The sequence below is a fragment of the Squalius cephalus genome (assembly GCF_949319135.1).
Source record: "Squalius cephalus genome assembly, chromosome: 21".
In the NCBI taxonomy this organism is placed as follows: Eukaryota; Metazoa; Chordata; class Actinopteri; order Cypriniformes; family Leuciscidae; genus Squalius; species Squalius cephalus.
Window position 1 is genome coordinate 32,450,724 of NC_137142.1, and position 19,793 is coordinate 32,470,516.

Here is a 19,793-nt window from a genome sequence, read left to right on the forward strand (position 1 = left end):
TAGGCTACAGTCTGGTTGAATAATGTTTGATCACAAGAGTCAGAAGTCACAATGCTAAGGGTAATTTTCAAACAATGTAATGCTGCATGCAATACAAGCTAGGCTTACTATTGCAATGCTAAGCCTTTGGTATGCATTTCATTCTGTTATTAATTAAATGATGGTTCACTGCTTGTGACAATATTACAACATGCACCATTTACATAAAACACAAACAAATAGGAAAATAGCTCTAGTGTTCCATCAGATTACATTGACAAGGCTCCAACAGTCACCGAAAACCTGGAAAAATCAGGGAATGTAACAATTTATTTGTAAAACATTAAGGAATCTCCATGTTGCTGTAAACAAACTGATGTTTTTTTTGTGCATTAACAGAAAACTTAAACTTGAATAAGATAATAGGTCATTTGGTCTAAACTAAATGTACAACTGTATCATAAATGGACATCCCTTTAAAGACCCTGACTGAGCAGCTTATACCTAAACTAGAACCTTTTTATGACTCAAATGGTCAATAAAGGTAAAATTGTGGCAGTTTTTAGTGGCATTAAAAAACATAGCAGCAGTAATATATCATTGTCTTTCTAATTAAACAGCATGTGTACAACATTGTTACTAAATAATATGTGTACAATTTTTGGCATAAATATTCAATAACTGTGCCATGTGATGACTAATTACATTCAGGCTCTTCTTAAGAAAGTGTGTAAACTGCCTCTTGGCACTGCTCACCTGTAAAACTAAACCAACATAGTTTATTACGCAGTTAGAGCTCAGATCAAGGCTATCGGAGCTCCTCTATAAGTGCAAGATGTTCGGCATTTGGATCGTTTTGACTCAGGTTTGGCTGGTGTTCATCCCTACTTCCTATTGTAAATCGATTAGGCTAAAATCACCAAAGCATTAAGACAATGTGCAACTCGTACAACTAAAATTCCCTTTTTCATACGCACACGTTATTAAAAGGACAACAATAAGTAGTGTCGTTGAGGCCTTGGCCATTAGCAGAAAGTTCTGTTTTGGCACAAAACATGATGCTTAATCTCAAAACTTCCCGTGCATTTACCAACTCCAATTAGTCCTTTCCTCTCTCACCCAAACATGCAAAGCTGTTCCAAACCGAACAGGTCAGCTATCTGAAATCACTCAATCGTCTTCCATGTCCTCACAAAGCCAGGATCACGCGCTCAGAGCTTAGACAGATACTGTGGCTGTGAGTAGAAGGCCCATTCGGCCTTGGGGTTTGGGACCCCAGCGATAGGAGCCTGGATGCAGCAGGACGGGATGTTGAAGTCATCGACCACCTTCAGCGCATCATCCTTCACTGATCTGCACAGCTCCAAAAGCTTCAAAACAAGCAGACCACAATCACATGAGTGTTAATGCAGAAATTACACAATGATATCATTATACAAATATATGCTCTGACCAAAGCCGGTGATGCTTTCCCAATGAGAAACCGCCGACATAATGCACAATAAATTGCACAATTTTTTATTCATGTCTGCAACACAAATGGTGAGTGACGTGGGATGTTGCAAAAGTTGAATACTTTGGGTTGGGGATTTGAACAAACCCCTTTTACCTGAAGTATGATCAATAGCAAACACAGCTAATGACACTTGACACTAGTGTAAACAAATAGAGAAAACTCTGAAGGTACCAGCAGAAAGTTTTCAAAACCTGTAAGACACTGCAAATTTAGCACGGAACATTTAACCCTCACATTACCCTCTATATCAGCGCCCTCTGGTGGATATTAATAAACAGTAAACAGTATTGATAAACACTTTTAACTTAACTTCCATTTGTACACAGCTACATCAGATGAGCTTTGTGTGCGGTGTAGAATGAGTCATTCATGTGTGAGACAACATTCAGACTGTCATGTCAGGGTCAAGAGCCTCAGCTGAGACCATTAAAGATCATCCAATAGTGTGAAAAAACTGCAGAACCACAGCAAGCTAGGTCAGATGACATACTGACAGTACAAAACTCACGTATTGCTGTATTTACTGTAATATTGAGCCTTAGTTTTGAAGTATTGATGTATTTACTGTAATATTGAGCCTTGGTTTTGTGCTGTATCTCTTGTGGTGCCATATAATAGACTTGTATATTATATAATAGACTTATACTATGGAATAATTCTTCAAATCATACTGCATATTGAGGAGAGGTGTGCTAGTAGTTCAATCAGGGGAAAATGACACAGATTTACACTACCTATTAAAAGTTTGGGATTGGTAAATGTTTTGAAAGAAGTATTTTATGCTCAACAAGGCTATTTTATTTGATCAAAAATATATTATTACACTTTAAAATAACTGTTTTCTATGTGAATTTTCTTTATAATGTAATTTATTCCTGTGATCAAAGCTGAATTTTCAGCATCGTTACTCCAGTCTTCAGCGTCACATGATCCTTGCCCAAGTTTTAAATAGTGTGCTAAATAAAAGAAATTATACAAAAAGTTACAATATCTAAAAAAACAACAATAAAAACTATATTTAACTAAAAAATAATAATGTATATGTTATTTGTAAAATGTTTATATACATATAATATGAAAGTACTTGCATAGAAATAAGACTAAACACATTAAAAGTGATTAAATGATAAGATTTAAAGAGGGGTCATTCACGATCACACTATTCTGAATACAAGAATGATTCAATTGCAATCACTGCGTCCTTGATGAGGTGTTGTGGCCTCAGACATCCTGCGTGAGTCACAGAACCTGCAGTTTTCTCCCACATCGCCTGACAAAGAGTTAATTTATCGCCCTGACACTTTGGCTCCTGCTCAAGCGCTCCAGAGCTCAGATGAAAGACAAATGATCACAGCCTGTCAAAGCTCTGCTTGTGGATTTTGACTTTTACAACCCTGTACTGTGAAACCCCCTCATTGTTCTGTTTGAGAAACACTCGCTTATCTGTGCCACATTAACGGTTGAAATATGTTTGGACACGTCTTGCTCAATAGCCGTCTGTCCAATGAGGAGTCTGAAACATGTCTGACCTCTCTCTTTCTCTTTCTGCCTCTCTTTCCAGCTCAGATGAAAGGAAAGAGGTTACATGCTCGACCGAAACGGACAGATAAGGAAAGTGTATAAACGGAGAGAGAGAGAGAGAGAGAGAGAGAGAGAGAGAGATGGCATGAAAGAAGAGAAAGGGTATGAATAACCAATTCAAAATGAATTGGTTATTCATACACTTTGTAAAATGTAGAGAAGTTGGCTTCTCAGCACAGTAAGATGAACAAAAAATATATTTATAATTTTTTTTTTAATAGTAGGACAGCTTTAAGTAATGGACTTTATACTTTGAAAGCCTCAATAAAATGGATTTTTGGAGAGAGATACATTACCGTTCAAACATTTTAGTAAGAGTCTCTTAGGTTCACCAAGGTCACATTATTAACTTTTTTTTTTAATATATATATATTTTAAAATGTAATTTATTACTGTGATCAAAGCTGATTTAAAAATGAGTGTATTTATTTCCTTTTTTTTTACAGTGTTTTGATGATTAAAACAATAAAGAAGTCTCTTCTGCTCACCAAGGCTTCAATTATTGGATAAAATACTGTAAAAACTGCAGTATTGCAACTTAATTGTTTTCTATTTTAAGATATTGTAAAGTGTAATTTATTCCTGTGATCAAAGCTGAGTTTTCAGCATCATTACTCCAGTCTTCAGTGTCACATGATCCTTCAGAAATCATTATAATTGATAATAATTATAAGCTGATTTGCATTTCTGATTATTATCAGCTGAAAAAAGTTGTGCTGCTTCATATTTTTGTGGGAAACATTTTTTTTCAGGATTCTAGAAAGTTCAACAAAGAACAGCATTTATTTGAAATAAATATTTTGAAACATTATAAACGTCTTTACTGTCACTTTTGATCAATTTAATGCATCCTTGCAGACTAAAATGATTCATTTCTATGTAGAAAAAAATCTCACTGACCCCAAACCTTTGAAAGGTAGTGTGTGTGTGTGTTAAACAAAACGTATTACTTCATCATCAATCAGGAGAAAGAAATTAGGGGGTCATTCAAATCTCTAAACCCAAGTCACCTTGGAAAACACCACTAAATATATAGTTTGACACACACATGAAGCGTAAAAGACACCAACAAATGTTTTTATGACCGTAAAACTTGATTAGACCTTTTCCTGATCTCCAACAAGAGATGAAGCTTCAGCACTGGAATGAATCGGCTGCTGATATGATCTTTCACAGAAAATGAAGATGTTCGGCCACTTTTCAAAGACAATGAGGGGCATGAGGGTATGGACAGAGGACAATAAACTCAGACGTACCCTGGGGGAAAACTGTGTCAACACAACAGAAGCAACGTCACTGTTATTGATGAAGAGCTTGTGTCGAGATCAAGCTGAGTGAATCAGCGCAGAGCGGGGAAATCTCATGTGTTCATTTCAATTGCAGTGTGTGGGGAAGATGCAAAATCACAAATGAATGTCTTAGCTGTTTCTCCTAGACAGCAATGGGATTAAATGAAGAGAACCAGACCACAGTAATCTCACATGCGTCTCGTTTGGAGTTTTGGAAGCAAAATTTGACAAGATGCGAAACTCTGTAAAAGTCAGAGATCTCAATATGAACTTTCTTCTGCACACCAAGGCTGCATTTAATTGATTAAAATACAGTAAAAACAGTAATATTGTGAAATATGATTACAGTTTAAAAGCTCAGCATCATTACTCCAGTCTTCAGTGTCACATGATCCTTCAGAAATCATTCTTGATATGATGATTTGCTGCTCAAGAAGCATTTCTGATTATTATCAATGTTGAAAACCGTTCTGTTCATTTTTTGATTATTTTAATGTGGTGAATAAAAATGAATTTCAGGAGAAACATCTAAGACAAGTTGATACTTAAATAAAACATAATTTATAACTTTATGAAAGAGCAGCTTCAAAGCAATGACACTAACTGGTCTTCACTTACTTTTGCATGTCCACAAAAATCCCCTTCAAACAGTTATTCATCACTCATAACGCATTACATAAAGCTCACAATTAAAAATAAAACAGTCTCCAACACTAACCCTCTGTGTTGGGGTGAGTGTGTGTGTGTGTTTGTCTGTGTTCAGTGAAGCATGCGAGTTTGGCTCTAATGTTGACACGTGTAATGATAGGAGAGTGTGTACAATAGGAGTCATTCTAAAGAGCTGGAGCCACACACTGAGAAATCACACGTACATGTGAGGATCTCATGCACAGATACTGTCCTCACACACTCAGACCTCACACACACAGACTTACTCACTCAACAACATGCTCACGGACATTTCTTCTGCCTCACTCATACCACACACACTCACTCACTAATTAGTGTCAAGTCAAGCACTATCACTGCTGCTCATTCTTAGGTTAGTGACCTGAACGAACGTATTAAACTTCAGCTCCATTTTCTGGACATTAATAACACCTCAGATCATCAGCTCTCACAGAGATGGACTGTAAATTGGACTTAAGTTGCAAAAAAATGCATTGAAATTTGATCATAAGAAATTGACTGGGACTCCAAAGTAAAGAGTCGTGAACATCTTTAGGTCTGCAAGAAGCAATATTTTCTCTAAATATCGTGACAGATAAAAGGGATTTTCTCATGTACTCTCTTTTATGAAAATAAAGACAAATTTTGGTAACACGTTTAGGGTCCAATTCTCACTATTAGGTTGTTTAATAGCGTGCAAATTACTAGGATATTGGCTGTTTATTAGTACTTATAAAGCACATATTAATGCTTTATTCTGTATGATCATATTCTACATCCCTTAATCTGAACCAGTACCTAAACTTAACAACTAGGCTACCTTACTAACTGTTAATAAGCAGTAATTAGGAGTTTATTGAGGCAAAAGTCATAATATTTAGTTAACAGTGAGAACTGGACCCTAATCTAAAGTGTGACCCAAATTTCATAAGGAAAAAGCTTGCCTTAAAGTTGTTCCGATTTTTTAAAAAGAAATTATTTATTCAGCAAGGATGCATTAAATTGATCAAAAGTGACAGTAAAGACATTTATAATGTTTCAAAAGATTTGTATTTATTTATTTAAATGCTGTTCTTTTGAACTTTCTAAGAATTTCTAAGAATCATGAGAAAAAAATGTATCACAGTTCCCACAAAAATATGAAGCAGCAAAACTGTTTTTATCAGAAATGTTTCTTGAGCATCAAATCATCATATTAGAATGATTTCTGAAGGATCATGTGACACTGAAGACTTGAGTAATGATGCTGAAAATTCAGCTTTGATCACAGGAATAAATTACACTTTTACACAATTACACAGAAGAATTTTTTTCAAAAAATCTAATGGTAGTGTATAATGATTAAACCATTCATTTTAAGTAAATGAATGATAAATTATCTTTTGATTCAAGTACAACCTCATGCATTGTACTTTCTTTTATAGAAGAATAACATAATGAACAAGGAAATCCCCTTAAAACAACACATTCTTCAAATGTATTGAAATGAACGGTGTTGAAACGAACCCGAGCATATTAAAAAATATGACACTGAGTCCTGTTTCTACCACTCAGAGATGTTCTGGTTTAACTTCAGCAGCCGTCGACTCTCAGATCAATAACAAAACGTAATGTCAATCAAGGCACGATGAGCCTGCATGCCATTATTTGCATGGCTTATTCTACGGCATGGAAAAAGAGACGATAGGCAAAGATGCTCAACCTTATCTGTCCAAAACATGTTTTCATCTTGTCTGAGGATAGATCCTTTCTTCAGCAACTCCCACTTCACTAAAAACAATACAAATTTACTGACTCCCAACATAAACATGAGAGTCACAAAGGAATATGTTAATGCTCTTACAGCTCAGAAGACATAACACAGTTCTCAATCACGAGTCTAGACACAAATAAGTCAGCAGTTAACATACAGCAAGAGCATAAAGCTATAAAATCAATTTGATAGCAGTTCATTTGGCCTGAGAAATGATTGAGGTCATACTGAAAATTTTAGTAACACTTCACACTAAGTTCTCATTTGTGAACATTAGTTAATGCATTAGTAAACAAGAACTGTGTGCAATATATTTTTACAGCATGTACTAACCTTTGTTAATGTTAGTTTATAAAAATACTATTGTCTATTGTTGGGTCATGTTAGTTCGCAGTGCATTTGATGATTGAAATGTAGAAATTAACATTAACTAAGATGAATAAATGCTGTAGACGTGTTGTCCATTATTAGTAACTGACAAAGTTAACTACTGAAACCCTATTGTAAAGTGTTACCATATTTTTTGAGCACAACGTGAGATATTCAAGCTTCGAGACACGTGAGATCACTGCGGCCAGATGTGAAAAGAGACTTGTGCAAAGTCTAAATTGGCTCTCCATTTAATCCCATTGCTTTCTAGGGAGGAACAGTCGAGATATTAAAGAGACCTCATTCGTGATTCCTGTGTGCGTCCTTAAGAAAGCCAGCAAACAGCAGCTAATTATAAACAAGCAATCGGGTTATTTTCGTCACGTTATGCAGCCTGTCACATGATAAATGATCTTCAATAAGCCATTGAAAACATATAACAATAGTTGATATGAGCACGCTGAAAGGAAGCGTAAGCACGTGCCTTCAGTCACGTGTGGCGCTCTGGGAGAACAGAGGGGGTTGTTTGCGCAGAGAGAGCGGCTGTGTTGGGTTTGTCGGAGTGGTAAACATGCAGTAAAGCACCTGCTGACCGCATACTGACAGACCGGTGTCAACCCTCTCGGCTCTGGTGTGGAGAACCCCGATGAGGACGCCTGGATGTTTAATCACAGCTAATTGTGAACAACTGGCCACTTTATGTGTGTGTGCTCGATCAATACCCCCTTTGCTAATGTTCACATTCTGCCATTCTCCGTAAACACTGGCTGATGAGCAAAGGTTTAATGAGGAGATCTAATCCCAAACAGAAGGCTTTGCGCCTCTTGAACTGCCTAGAGTCTGACTGACAGCGTGCTGAGACTCTCCTGATGGGCTGTTTTCAACACAAATGTTTCTTGAGCAGCAAATCAGCATATTAGAATGATGTCTGGAGTATCATGTGACACTGAAGACTGAAAAGTGCATGCTGATACCCTCCTGATTTGACAGATGGGTTTAGTACCTGGCTGCGGATCTGTCGGCTGGTGCCAGCGGTCAGGTAGTTGTGCTCAAGATACCACGCTCTCTCCTGGTACACCAGACTAGTGCCGTGAAGAAGGCAGAACTGGAAGAGAAACAGGAAAATACGTAATAGTGCAACAAAAAAGACACAACTTAACCCATAGGGCTGATTTGCACATCTTGCATCTGCATATAAGTGATGCATATTTGGGTAACTCTTTACTTGAATTATAAAAGTATTCATAATGCATGTTATAATGCATTATATTGTTTTATAAATAGGTGTAACCAAAGTTAAAATGCATTACAATATTTGCAGATTCCTTGTTACATCTGTTTGTTACGTGTTAAATGCATTATAATGTACTTTCTAAAAGTGTAACAATGAATAGGTAAGTATTATAAATGTGGTTACAATTATTCATGAGTTCTTACAATGCATTATTTCTGTCAGGACCACTATTGTCAAATTAGCAATTAGCATATTAGCAATTAGCAAATCCTGACTAAAGACAAGAGGAGCTGGGGAGGGAGGAGTGTAATCAACTCCGGAGAAACATGATAAAGCTGCTGATAATATGAAGGAGCTTATATATGTATACAGTGAGGCGTCGTATTCCTATAGGTAGACGTGTATCAGCTGAGGGACTAATGTGACCTGCCAGAACTGACGCTTGATGTGCATTACAAGGAATAATTAATGCATTAAAAATGCTTTTATATAATATGAGTAACGCTTTATTTGAAGCATTATATATATTGCAGTAGTCACACTGCAAATCACATTGAATATTTCCTTTGAAATTCTAAAAAGCATTGCAAGTACACTTTTGTTGTCTATTTAGTTGCATGGGTTAGGGTTAGACTATGAAGAAACTATGGCTGGGAATCCACTCCAAAGAGAATTCACTATATCTGTGGTCCACTATACTGTGGACTTCACTAATTCTCACAGAACGAGAACAATTATTGAAACTTTATAGTTATTGTAATTGTTACTTCCTGAGTGTATGTCTTTTCTTTGAAGCTGCTTTGAAACAATATGTACTGTGAAGAGCGATATACAAATCAACCTGAATGGAATTGACTTGTTATAGTCATCGTCTTTGGTGTGAACGGCCCAACCGGACTTTCAACTAAAACCATATTGGACCAGATCTGGACCATATTGCAATTATTCTGGCCAAGAAACACCAGAAGTGACAGGAAGAGCACATCTGAATGACATGAAAAGTGACCAACTACTGTCTGATTTATTTGCTCAAACAGCAGAACATGGCGCTTGGTTTGATTCCCAGGGAAAGCAAGAACTGATCAATGCAAGTGGCTTTGGATAAAAGCATCAGCCAAATGCATAAATGTAATGTAAACGTTTTATTATCTCTTAAAGGGATACATTCTAGCATTGTACTCCTACTATTCCCGAGAGATATGGTAGAAATAGTAAGAGTAGTATGCTGGTGTGTGGTTCCGAATTCAGCATGTGTAAACTAGCCAATCACGATTTCAGCACGCTCTTATCATTATTGTATGCAAAAATGCATCAAGCAGTCCATGAATGCTCTGTAGCCGTGCCGCCGTCTGAGAGCATTCAGAATTAGCACAATGCAAGGTCGAAAAATGCGAGTGGAAAGATACTTGCTGACCCCTGTATGTTATGTTATGTTATTTTCCATAACTAAAGGACCCTATACGAGCTGTAGGCCCCTTCACATGCGAGCAGCTTGAGTGAGTACAGGATGTCATACACAAGATGAAGGGGATGGAAAAACAGTAGCGGTACGAGCTAATATCTCTTCTCCACAGAGGTGAGGTAGCAACCAAACCACCCAGCTACATCAAAGAGCTGGACAGGAAAAAACAGAGCATGCAGAGCAATCAGTTGTAAAGCATGGACACTAAGAGGAATAATATAACCTTTGACCTCACAGCAAACAGCGGTCAGCGTGTTCACTAGAGCTTTTTTATGCACCGTATCAACTTGTTTTTTAATTAACGCTGCATCAAAGTAACATAGCAACCGTAGCGGCATGCAATCTCTCTCGCTCTCGTTCTTTGTGTTCTGCTCTCTTCCTCATATGCAAACCAGAGAATCGATGGCTTATCGCAGCGCTATTAAGTTTCTTATCAGTCCATGCTGAACAAGTGTTGGACTGAGATGGAAGTCACCTTGTTAGCGTGTCAGCTTTGGGAACTGAAACCATGCGCATCACGCACAATCATGAGAACGACTGAATAGTAATTATTAAAAGCATAAAGACCCCAAGAAATGACTTCGTACTAGTTTCCTTTCCTGTTTTGAAATAAAGGAAGTTGGGAACAATTAATAGCACTTTAGTTACGTCATAGCCATTGATCGATCATGATTTGCTTCTTATGAGTCAAAAACAGTTAAACTTAAAGAATAGTCATTTTTTATTAGTGTATAATAAAAAAAAAAAAAAATTTATATATATATATATATATATATATATATATATATATATATATAACCAACCAGCTATGAGGTGAATCATAACATTGCAAACTTTTGAAGCTAAAACGTATTTGAAAAATGGATGAAAAGTTGTGTACTTAACAACTTTAATAACTTCCCATGAAGCATCGCAAATTACATAATTGTATTAAAAACGATAGAGAAATGTTGATTTAAAGTTGTTGGTCGTGTATATAGACACAGCATATTTGAGCGGTCACTGCGAGCTGTTTTGGCGAGATTTGTTTCTCTCGATTCTCTGATTGGTGGAAATTTCTTCCATCATGGATAATGAGGTTTTTCACCAGGAATTCAGTTGATAAATATTCCTTAAAATATAAGTAAGGAATAATTGATGACAGGCTGTTTAACTATTAGAAAATAATTCACACGATGTGGTAATACGGCCACGACGTAAAGCAGATGTGCATTATTTTCTAATAATTCAACGGACCGGATTAAATTATACCATGTTACCGCACCACAAAACATTGTTCAGAAGTTGTATTTCAAGACATTTGTCAAGTTTTTGTCTTTAAACACTTGTGTGTAGGACTAATTTCTCACGCATCTTATCCCACGCCTCCATTTCTAATTCCAAAACATAAATTTCTGAGGCTTAAGACATTGATAGCAGACTAATACAGTTATGAGAGAGAGAGAGAGAGAGAGAGAGAGAGAGAGAGAGAGAGAGAGAGAGAGAGAGAGAGAGAGAGAGAGAGAGAGAGAGAGAGAAGCCGCGTTTCCATTACCCTTCAAATTGCGCAAATTGAAATTGAAAATTGAAAATACGCTCAATGGAAACACGTCAATTTCGCAAAAACTCCCATTTATCGCAAAAACGTTTTTACGCTCGCATGAGGAGGTTTTTCAGGCAATTCGAAAAAGAAATATTTCGCAAAACTGCAATGGAAACAGTTTTTTTTTTGTGCATTTACAGTCACCTGACGTAGATGACGCGGTGTGTTTGGACAGAATACGAGACGGAGTTCTTTATTAAATTCATAATAGACAGAAGAATTACAGGAATAATGGATTCTAAACCTCAAATAAATGCCACAATCAAGACCTTGAAGCAGAAATGAGTGAGAAACACCCAGAAACACCTCATATGTGCCGCTCTCAAGTATAGGCTAATAGGCTTTCCTTGCCATTAATGATTGGATAACACACATACGTCTCCTTTGATTAATAATAATGTCTAGTGCGGTGGCTGAGATACATAAACCTACCAACATCCGTTGCTATGATTTTTGGAATGACTTATCGGGAGAGGAAAAATTAAGTTTTAGTCGCATAACATCGGTTAATGGAAATGCCGTCATTTCGCAATATTTTTTTTCTTTCGACATTTAGAAAAAATCGCAAGAGTTTTGCGCAAATCTGTAATGAAAACACTCCTAGAGAGAGAGAGAGAGAGAGAGAGAGAGAGATTAAGCGTGTGTGAATGACCTCAGTCTGTGTTTCTCTCAACTGTGTTTGGCAGCAGCGTCTCCACTAATAGCGAAACTGTAAGTTTATCTGCTTCAAGAACAACGCCGTTATTATATCGCTAGTGAGAAATGTCTTTCTAAACTATTTAACTGATAAAATCATCAGAGCAGCGCTGTATGTGTGTGTGTGTTTGAGTGGTAGAAAGAGAGTATGTGCTTTCCATACATAACAAAATGTAATTTTGTGGCAAAAGCATAATTTGTTGTTTTTATCCTATTGTTGACTATATTTATTTGCTTGGTCAGTTTCGTTGTGGGTTTTGGTTCTTCTGCTGTTGTAGTCTGTAAAAACCTTTGAAATAACTGAGATCATTAGGCGTAGTGATATGAAACAATAATGCGGTCAAGACCTGCCTGGAACTACTTTAGCAGTGCGTTTCCCTGAAAAAAAAAAAGTAACACCTTAGAATGTTTGTCAACCAATCAGATTCAAGCATTCAGCAGCCCCGTAGTATAAGTTGAATTAATGCACTGATGGCTTAAACAAAAGAGCAGAACAGAAGAAACAACCTCACAGCAGGTCCGTCTTTAACAGTTATAGTTATAAAGTTATAGTTAAGATGGAGAAAATGAGTGGGATTTTACTGTTGCACTCTATAAACATTAAAAAACTAAAAACAATTATTGTATATCATACAATATTCTGTAGGTAGTAAGTTAGTATTCCATTCGGAACACTCCAAAAACATTCAAATGAGTTATTTTATGAGTTAAGAGAACTCATTTTAAAGCAGAGTTAGGACAAATGCAATCTAGAAACATGGATGTGAAATGTAAAACTGAGGCAGGATCACAGGTCCCATGACTGTGCGGAATCGTAAGCATGCTCTTCAGTGCAACAGAAGTTTGAAGAAACAGGTGGAAGTGAGGTTTTCCTGTTCCTCACTGGTGCGCTTTGTCTCTCGATCACAGGACTAGTGTGACAGCACACCTCATGACCTGCCAGGAACGAGGTCATTATCTGAGATTTATTCATGTTATCTGCTCTCCAGAGGGCCTGACAGCTGCTGTCAGCAGGTCTCAGATCAGTGCGGTCGGTTCTGCTCCGGCGCTCAGAGAGCTAACCTGAGACTCATATGACTGCAGCACACATCCTGATACGTGTTTTAGCTGTGTCATATCAGTGCCAATTAAAGCTAAAGTGACTCTGACTGATGCAATCTTTTAGTGTAATGCTGTGCCACAAAAACCTGAGATGAATAGCTCAACCAAAAATGACATTTCGGTCATCATTTATTCACCCTCATCTCATTGAAAACCTGCATGACTTTCTTTCTTCTGTGGAAGACATACAGAGATCTGAGGCTGAAAGTTTACTCTGCTCTTTTTATATAAAGAAAGAGAGAGATTCGGGGTCCTTACAGAACAAAAAACACCATAAAAGTTTTTTTTTTAAGTATTTCTTTTTCTGAAGCCACATTATAGGTTTTTGTGAGGAACACATCAAATTTAAGACATTATTTACTAACTCATACTCAAGTTTCCAATTACTTATGGTAAAATTATGACATTATTTTCATTTTCGATTAAATTAATGTCAGCATGAGACTTATTTGTAACACATTTCACTTACATAATGTGACATTTTCAGGATATTCAATAAGAAAAGAGCTGTGCAGTTTTTTTCCCTTTCATTGTGCACCTGAGAAAAAAAAAAAAAACGTTTCACAAGCAAAACCACCAATTGTCTTTTTTTTTTTGTCAGTGTTTTGGAAAACATTGCTAGCAGATCTTCTTTTTTTTTTTCTTTTTTTTTTCAAAGTGCATCAAAGAACCCTTTTGTTTTGTTTTTCACTTGCATCAAACAGTTTGCTTGCCTTTTTTTTCTCATATATTTCCGTCCATGCAGAGGTCTGGACAAATACCTTTTTGTAATTGCTATATATATATATTTTGATGAGAATATTGGGTCCGGAGAGCCAAAGCTGTGGCATCTATATATTAAAAATAAAATTCAATATTTCATCAGATGAGCCCAATTGGGATGTAAATATTAAAAGGTAAAATCAGATGTTTTATCAGGCTATTCTTATATATGCATATGTATGGCAAAAGGTCATGTGACCAATAAAAGATACTGTATTGGGGGTTCAGGATTTTCCTTTTGAACCATTTTATATTTTGCTTAAAATAAAACAACATACATAATATTCGAAATGCTCTCATTCTGAGCAGAAAACAAAGTCAACTAGTCATTTCAAACTTTTAACTGTCATTTACAAATAATTTTCCCAATTATAACATTGTTTATCATCAAATTTCCTTAACATGCTGATTAGGCCTAATGCTAAATGTAGATTTAAAAAAAAGACTTGTCACGAAACCTGGTTTGAACGGTCAGAGTCATATACTGTATGTATGTATGTATGTATGTATGTAAATATAACTAGGCTATATTTACTGCATTCTCGTTTTCTGAAGTGTTTTAGCAAGTATATATTTTTTGCTGCTCATGTGTTTCTGCTACTGTTAAAATAACCGCATCATCTGCAGCTCTTGTAGCGCTTTACGTCTCTGGTGGAAGAGAGAAGCAACGTGCGCGGAGCGGAAAGGGCTTGAATGAGGTGTTTGGCTATAGATAAAACATATTAGAGGATATAGCACGCATGATCATTACCATAAAACAGCCCTGAGTGCTAATGGTGTAAACAGCTCAGTTGTTTTGCTGCTCACTTTATACTGCAGAAATAGTAAAATGGTGCTTCAGTTGTCATTTTGTCTTGTGGTCCGGTTGGAACGAAGTCGGGGTCCGGAGCCGGACTGCGGACCGCTATTTGAGGATGCCTGTTCTAGGTAATTGCTAGGGCGTTACCATGTGATTCCTAAGATGGTTGCTCACTGGCCCAAGTCAAAAGATGACACTCACAAGCCTGAGGGTTTACGGGTGGGCTGTTTTGACTGCAAGCAACCACCCAGAACACCAAAGGACTGTGGTGGTGAGTTTTGCATGGGAAGCACCGCACATTTTCTTGTAAAATGTAAAAGTGTGTTATTATTTACACTAATTTAGCCCCCTTCTAAGAAGCCTCACAACCATGACACTGATGTAAGGGATGCAGTTTTTTTTTTCTGCAGTCTGCATTTTCCAAACACGTGGTCAAGAGTGGAATCCTCTGAAATCTCCCTGCGACGATGAAAAGCGCAGCTTATTGTTTTTTGAGTGGGCACGAGGCTGTTGTTATTTCTGAGAACTTTCCATTGGAACCGGCTGATGAGTCAAAAGACAAAAAGAGTGTCATGTGGCGCGGCAGACAGAGCAGAGCAGAGCTTCACACGTACCTTGGTGAGCAAGTCATGGTCCTCTTTGTTATGGCACTCTTGAATGGCGAGAGCAAACTGCTCCAAGGTCACTGCAGAAACATTCAAAAATACAATCTTATTAATAAGATGGTTTCAAACCCCCTGAGGTTTAAGTTATTTGCATCAAAGGTCCTGTTTACATATTAAGATGTGTTTTGGTTTCTCGGATCCCATTTACACCTGGTGTTTTAATCCGTCTCTTTTATCCACTTTAACCACTTCTGTCCTTATTTCTTTGAGGGGAGGGTCTATGGGTTTTCAGATCTTTTTGATCTACTGGTCAAAAGGTCACGCAATTTACGTATGAACACGACCGGAGACGACAGGAAAAAAACATGGAGAGCGTCAGCTTTAGTTTCTGCTCTGACAGCCACTAGACCTAGGCCACTAGGCCGAAATCAGGAATGCTGAGAAAACATGTGTTTGGCACGTTTTTCATCTTCAAACCAAACATGAGTCTCCAGCTGACAGATTAAATCTCCTCTGGCTATGAAGTCAAGCAAAAGACTTTCACCAAAGTCTGCTGCACCACCGAGCAATTTTTTTTTTTATCTACTTGAAAGAGGAAAGACCAAAACAATATAAAACAAAACATAATTCAAATCATAATATTCTAAATTCAGCTAATGTGAATTTGCATTCTAGGAAAAAAAAAAAAAAAAAAAAACTGTACCAAAAAAGGTGTTGAAGCTCTTTTAACTGAAAGGTGGCACTTTTAATCCTACAACCACATTATTGAGAATAAATGATTATTCGTCTCTTTGATCAATTTAATAACTGTGCTTTTTTGCACAGGAAGTCTCTCCTTTACAAGTTTTGAAAGTAACAGTACATTGTCATAGTGCATCAAGCTCTTTTATCTCTAAAGATGAAGTCAAATTTGATTGCTCATGATATGAGCCCTTTAAAGCAGCTTTGATTGTTTAACAACTTATTTGCATTAATATTTTCCAATGTATAGATATCGTTGCATCTGTGCAGATTTAACAACTATGCTTGAATTTAAATTCAGTTTCCTTACAGTGCATGTTACTCTATAGGTCTTTTTTTTTTTTTTTTTTTGGCAATGAACAATGTAAATATAGCAATACATATTCTTTGATCTTTGGCTATTACTATGTGTTACAATCATATATAAGTCAGTATTAATATCATAAATGAAAGAACAGACTGGAACACTTGTATAAGGTGTGAATAAAAACCCCTCATCTCAATGTTATCAGCCCCATCTCAGAGAAAATTAGCGCATGATCTCTCTGTGTGTGTATAAGTGTGTGGGAGGAGGGTGAGAGAATGGAAATTTGCTATCAGGGGAGGAAAATATATCTTGACACACAAACCCATGTACACACACACACACACACACACACACACACACACACAGCATGTGGAAATACTCTAGAACATCAGAGACTCAGAATGCACAAGACTTCTCTGTTGCTAACTGAGTGTAAGAGTGAATCAGAAAGTCAAAGGGAAGTGTAACAGTGTCTTTAATGATCAAAGACGTGTGGTGAGTTTATAATCTGCACAGGCACATGAATCACCTACTCTAAATCTTACAATGTTTTAAAATGCATATGCACTGCACTGTGCTTGTGTTTGGGATACATTTAAGGGTAAAATATGAAAAGTAGCATTTAGGGACCAGTTGCAACAACATCCTCGCTGCAAAAAAGAAAAAAAAGAAAAAAAAAAAGGTGGTGGGGTGGGGGGGGGGGGGGGGGGGGTTGTTGTTGTAATGGGGGGGGGTCTAAATTAGTTTTATACGAGAAATTATTTTCCAGGACAAATATATCAAAATACTTAAATTTACTCCAACACTGCTTGAGATATTAAGGATTATATTTTACATTATAATAATAAAAAAGTATTCTTAAATATTGTTTTAATTATTTTATAAATTACTTTTGTTAAAATAGATAAATGGTAACTCAAATCGGCAACTTACATTTTTCTAATCTCAAGGATTTTTAGACATTTTCACTGGATAATATAAGACAAAAATACTCATTAAGAATAGGCTTTTTTTTTTTTTTTTTTTGCAATGCTGGCATCCTAAGTGTATTAATGTATTAAAGTCCCCCTGGAGTCAATCATTTTATCCCTTTAAACTCATCTTTGATCAGCAATTATATAATTAAATGTTTTTTCCTTGATAGATAGGAAAAAATAGCTTGAATGTAACTCTTGCCTCATTTAGTATACGTGGTTCTATGAATATGCAAATGAGCCCCGCCTCCACTCACTCACTCAGCTCAGAGATCCACTCGTTGACAATCACACGTTGATCTGATTGTTTACAAGGTAGAACGTCAGAAACACCAGCGATTTCAAAGCGTGTTTTTGAGACTGTCTTTGGTTCACTGCAGTTTTAAGACAATGGTGTCGACTTATGAATTTACACATGGTTTGTCTTAAAGCATATTAAAAACACCACATATAAACAACATTAAAAGCTGGATTTTCACCACAGGGGGACTTTAATGTAGAAATGTCATTTAAGTTGAAGGTAAAACCATCTGGTATATAAGTTTTCTGAATATTTTTAATGCTAAGAACAAATTCACAGTGGCCAAAATGTACAAAAAAGGTATTTGGACACTTGAGTCACACTTAAAAATGTCTAAATATCAACTATCAAGTGTCATCTGCAAACCAATTTTCTCAGAACTAACTTTGCATTTCTGAGCCATTTCTGCAATGACTTCACCAGCTGGTCTTTTAGGCTGTGTTCACACTTGGCATGTTTGGTTAGATTAAAAACCTAAGATCTATCTATATATATCTATCTATATCTACATTGCTCTGTTAGTGCGGTTCATTTAAATAAGTGTGAGCGTTGCCATCTGAACCCTGGTCTGCACCAGACAAGTGGGCCGAGACGCTGAATAGATGGGTCTAGATCCGCTTTCAAACCAACTTTGGAGCGGTTCGACTGAAATATGAACGCAACACGGACACTGTAAATGTTCACGCCTGTTTTTTCTCATCATAGTCGTGATGTTGCCCATCACAGTTCAGTACTGGCACCAGAAACTCGTCTCACCGCAGCAGATCTTGGTTTGTGTGTGTGATGGAGGGATTCCTGCCGCTGTTTTGACACCTTTACACACTTTATAAGCTCTTCACGAGTTCTCAACTGGTTAGAATACCATCATATGTAGAGGTGCACATACAACGAGCGCATTTAGCCCAGAACACAGCATTGTTTTGGATGTTCGGTAAGTTAATATATGTCATAAAAGCCGACCAATTAGGTTGTGAACGAATCCCTATGCCTTTAGGTTCAGTATCTTTAGGTTCAGTGTTAAAATGCCAATGTGAACCCTAATCGGACCAGGACTAAATGTTTGTTTTTTTTGGTCCGGACCAAACAAACCAAGCGAACCGAACTACAAGTGTGAACACACACCCTAATGTTTAGATAAAAAGTGCAGTGACATTCAGGCATTTGTTTAAGAGTCCAAATACTTATTGGGATCATGTGCATATGTACATCCGGGCATCCTTCAAAGTTATGAGAATATGCATGAGGAAAAAAGTACATTTGCAGAAATATATTCAAGCAAACAAGGGTAACAGATGAACTATATATAAATAAATAAACTTCCCCTTTCGCTCACCTTTGTGTATGTGTGCCATTGCCAAAGTGATCACGTGATGTAAACAAGCGTTCCAGGCCATAAAAAACTCATCTTTGTTTTTCTCTATCTGTTCAAGGGAATAAATAGCATTGAATTTACAATTTACAGTTTCAGGAAAACGGAGCAAATATATAGATGACTCATGTTGCTTTTTTGTCCAATTAAATACTCTCTGGTCTACATGTAGCAAATCATTGCTGTGACACATCAGCGGTGTATTGGCCACCTAAAAAAAGGGAAACTGCACGCTCACTCTCACACGTGTAATCCCTATATGTGTTTTGTTGAACTAATCACATTTACACGAATCACGCCACAGTTCCAACAAACAAAATAAGCTCATGCAATTTACATATGAACGCGAGCGGAGATAAACATATGAGAGCAGCAGCTTTTCGTTTCTCTAAAAAATCTGAACAAATTAAATGAAATGATCTTTCTACTGGCACTTTGACATTTTATAGCCAATATATGTTCAATTAAAGCATTTCACAGCAACTCACACTTGCTATAGATCTTGTCGCCCGCTCTGCCTTAAAATAAGCAGTGTTAAAGCACAGAGGAAACAGAGCGACTGACCTTCGTGTAAAGTCGACTTGCTAGACTGCGCTGTAACACCCTTTCTCTGTAGCTCACCGCTTTCAGCAGGAACATTAGGTCTCCTACTTTGTCCACACTGAAGCCAAGAAAGCTAGATAAACAAGGAAATAGCCAAAAGA

The 19,793-nt window shown here is 36.9% G+C and overlaps 1 protein-coding gene across 1 annotated transcript in view; it reads right to left on the bottom strand.

The window, feature by feature from the left end:
- Positions 1 to 68: 68 nt before the first annotated feature.
- acoxl (acyl-CoA oxidase-like) overlaps positions 69 to 19,793 on the bottom strand; it is a 41,783-nt gene continuing 22,058 nt past the window's right edge. Inside the window, exons 15-19 of the mRNA XM_079854963.1 lie at positions 19,654 to 19,765; positions 19,054 to 19,141; positions 15,407 to 15,477; positions 8,160 to 8,261; positions 69 to 1,349 (exon numbers count right to left, since the gene is read on the bottom strand). Of these exons, the coding sequence (XP_079711089.1) occupies positions 1,191 to 1,349; positions 8,160 to 8,261; positions 15,407 to 15,477; positions 19,054 to 19,141; positions 19,654 to 19,765 (532 nt within the window). The 3' untranslated portion in view covers positions 69 to 1,190. The remainder of the gene's footprint in view (positions 1,350 to 8,159; positions 8,262 to 15,406; positions 15,478 to 19,053; positions 19,142 to 19,653; positions 19,766 to 19,793) is intronic.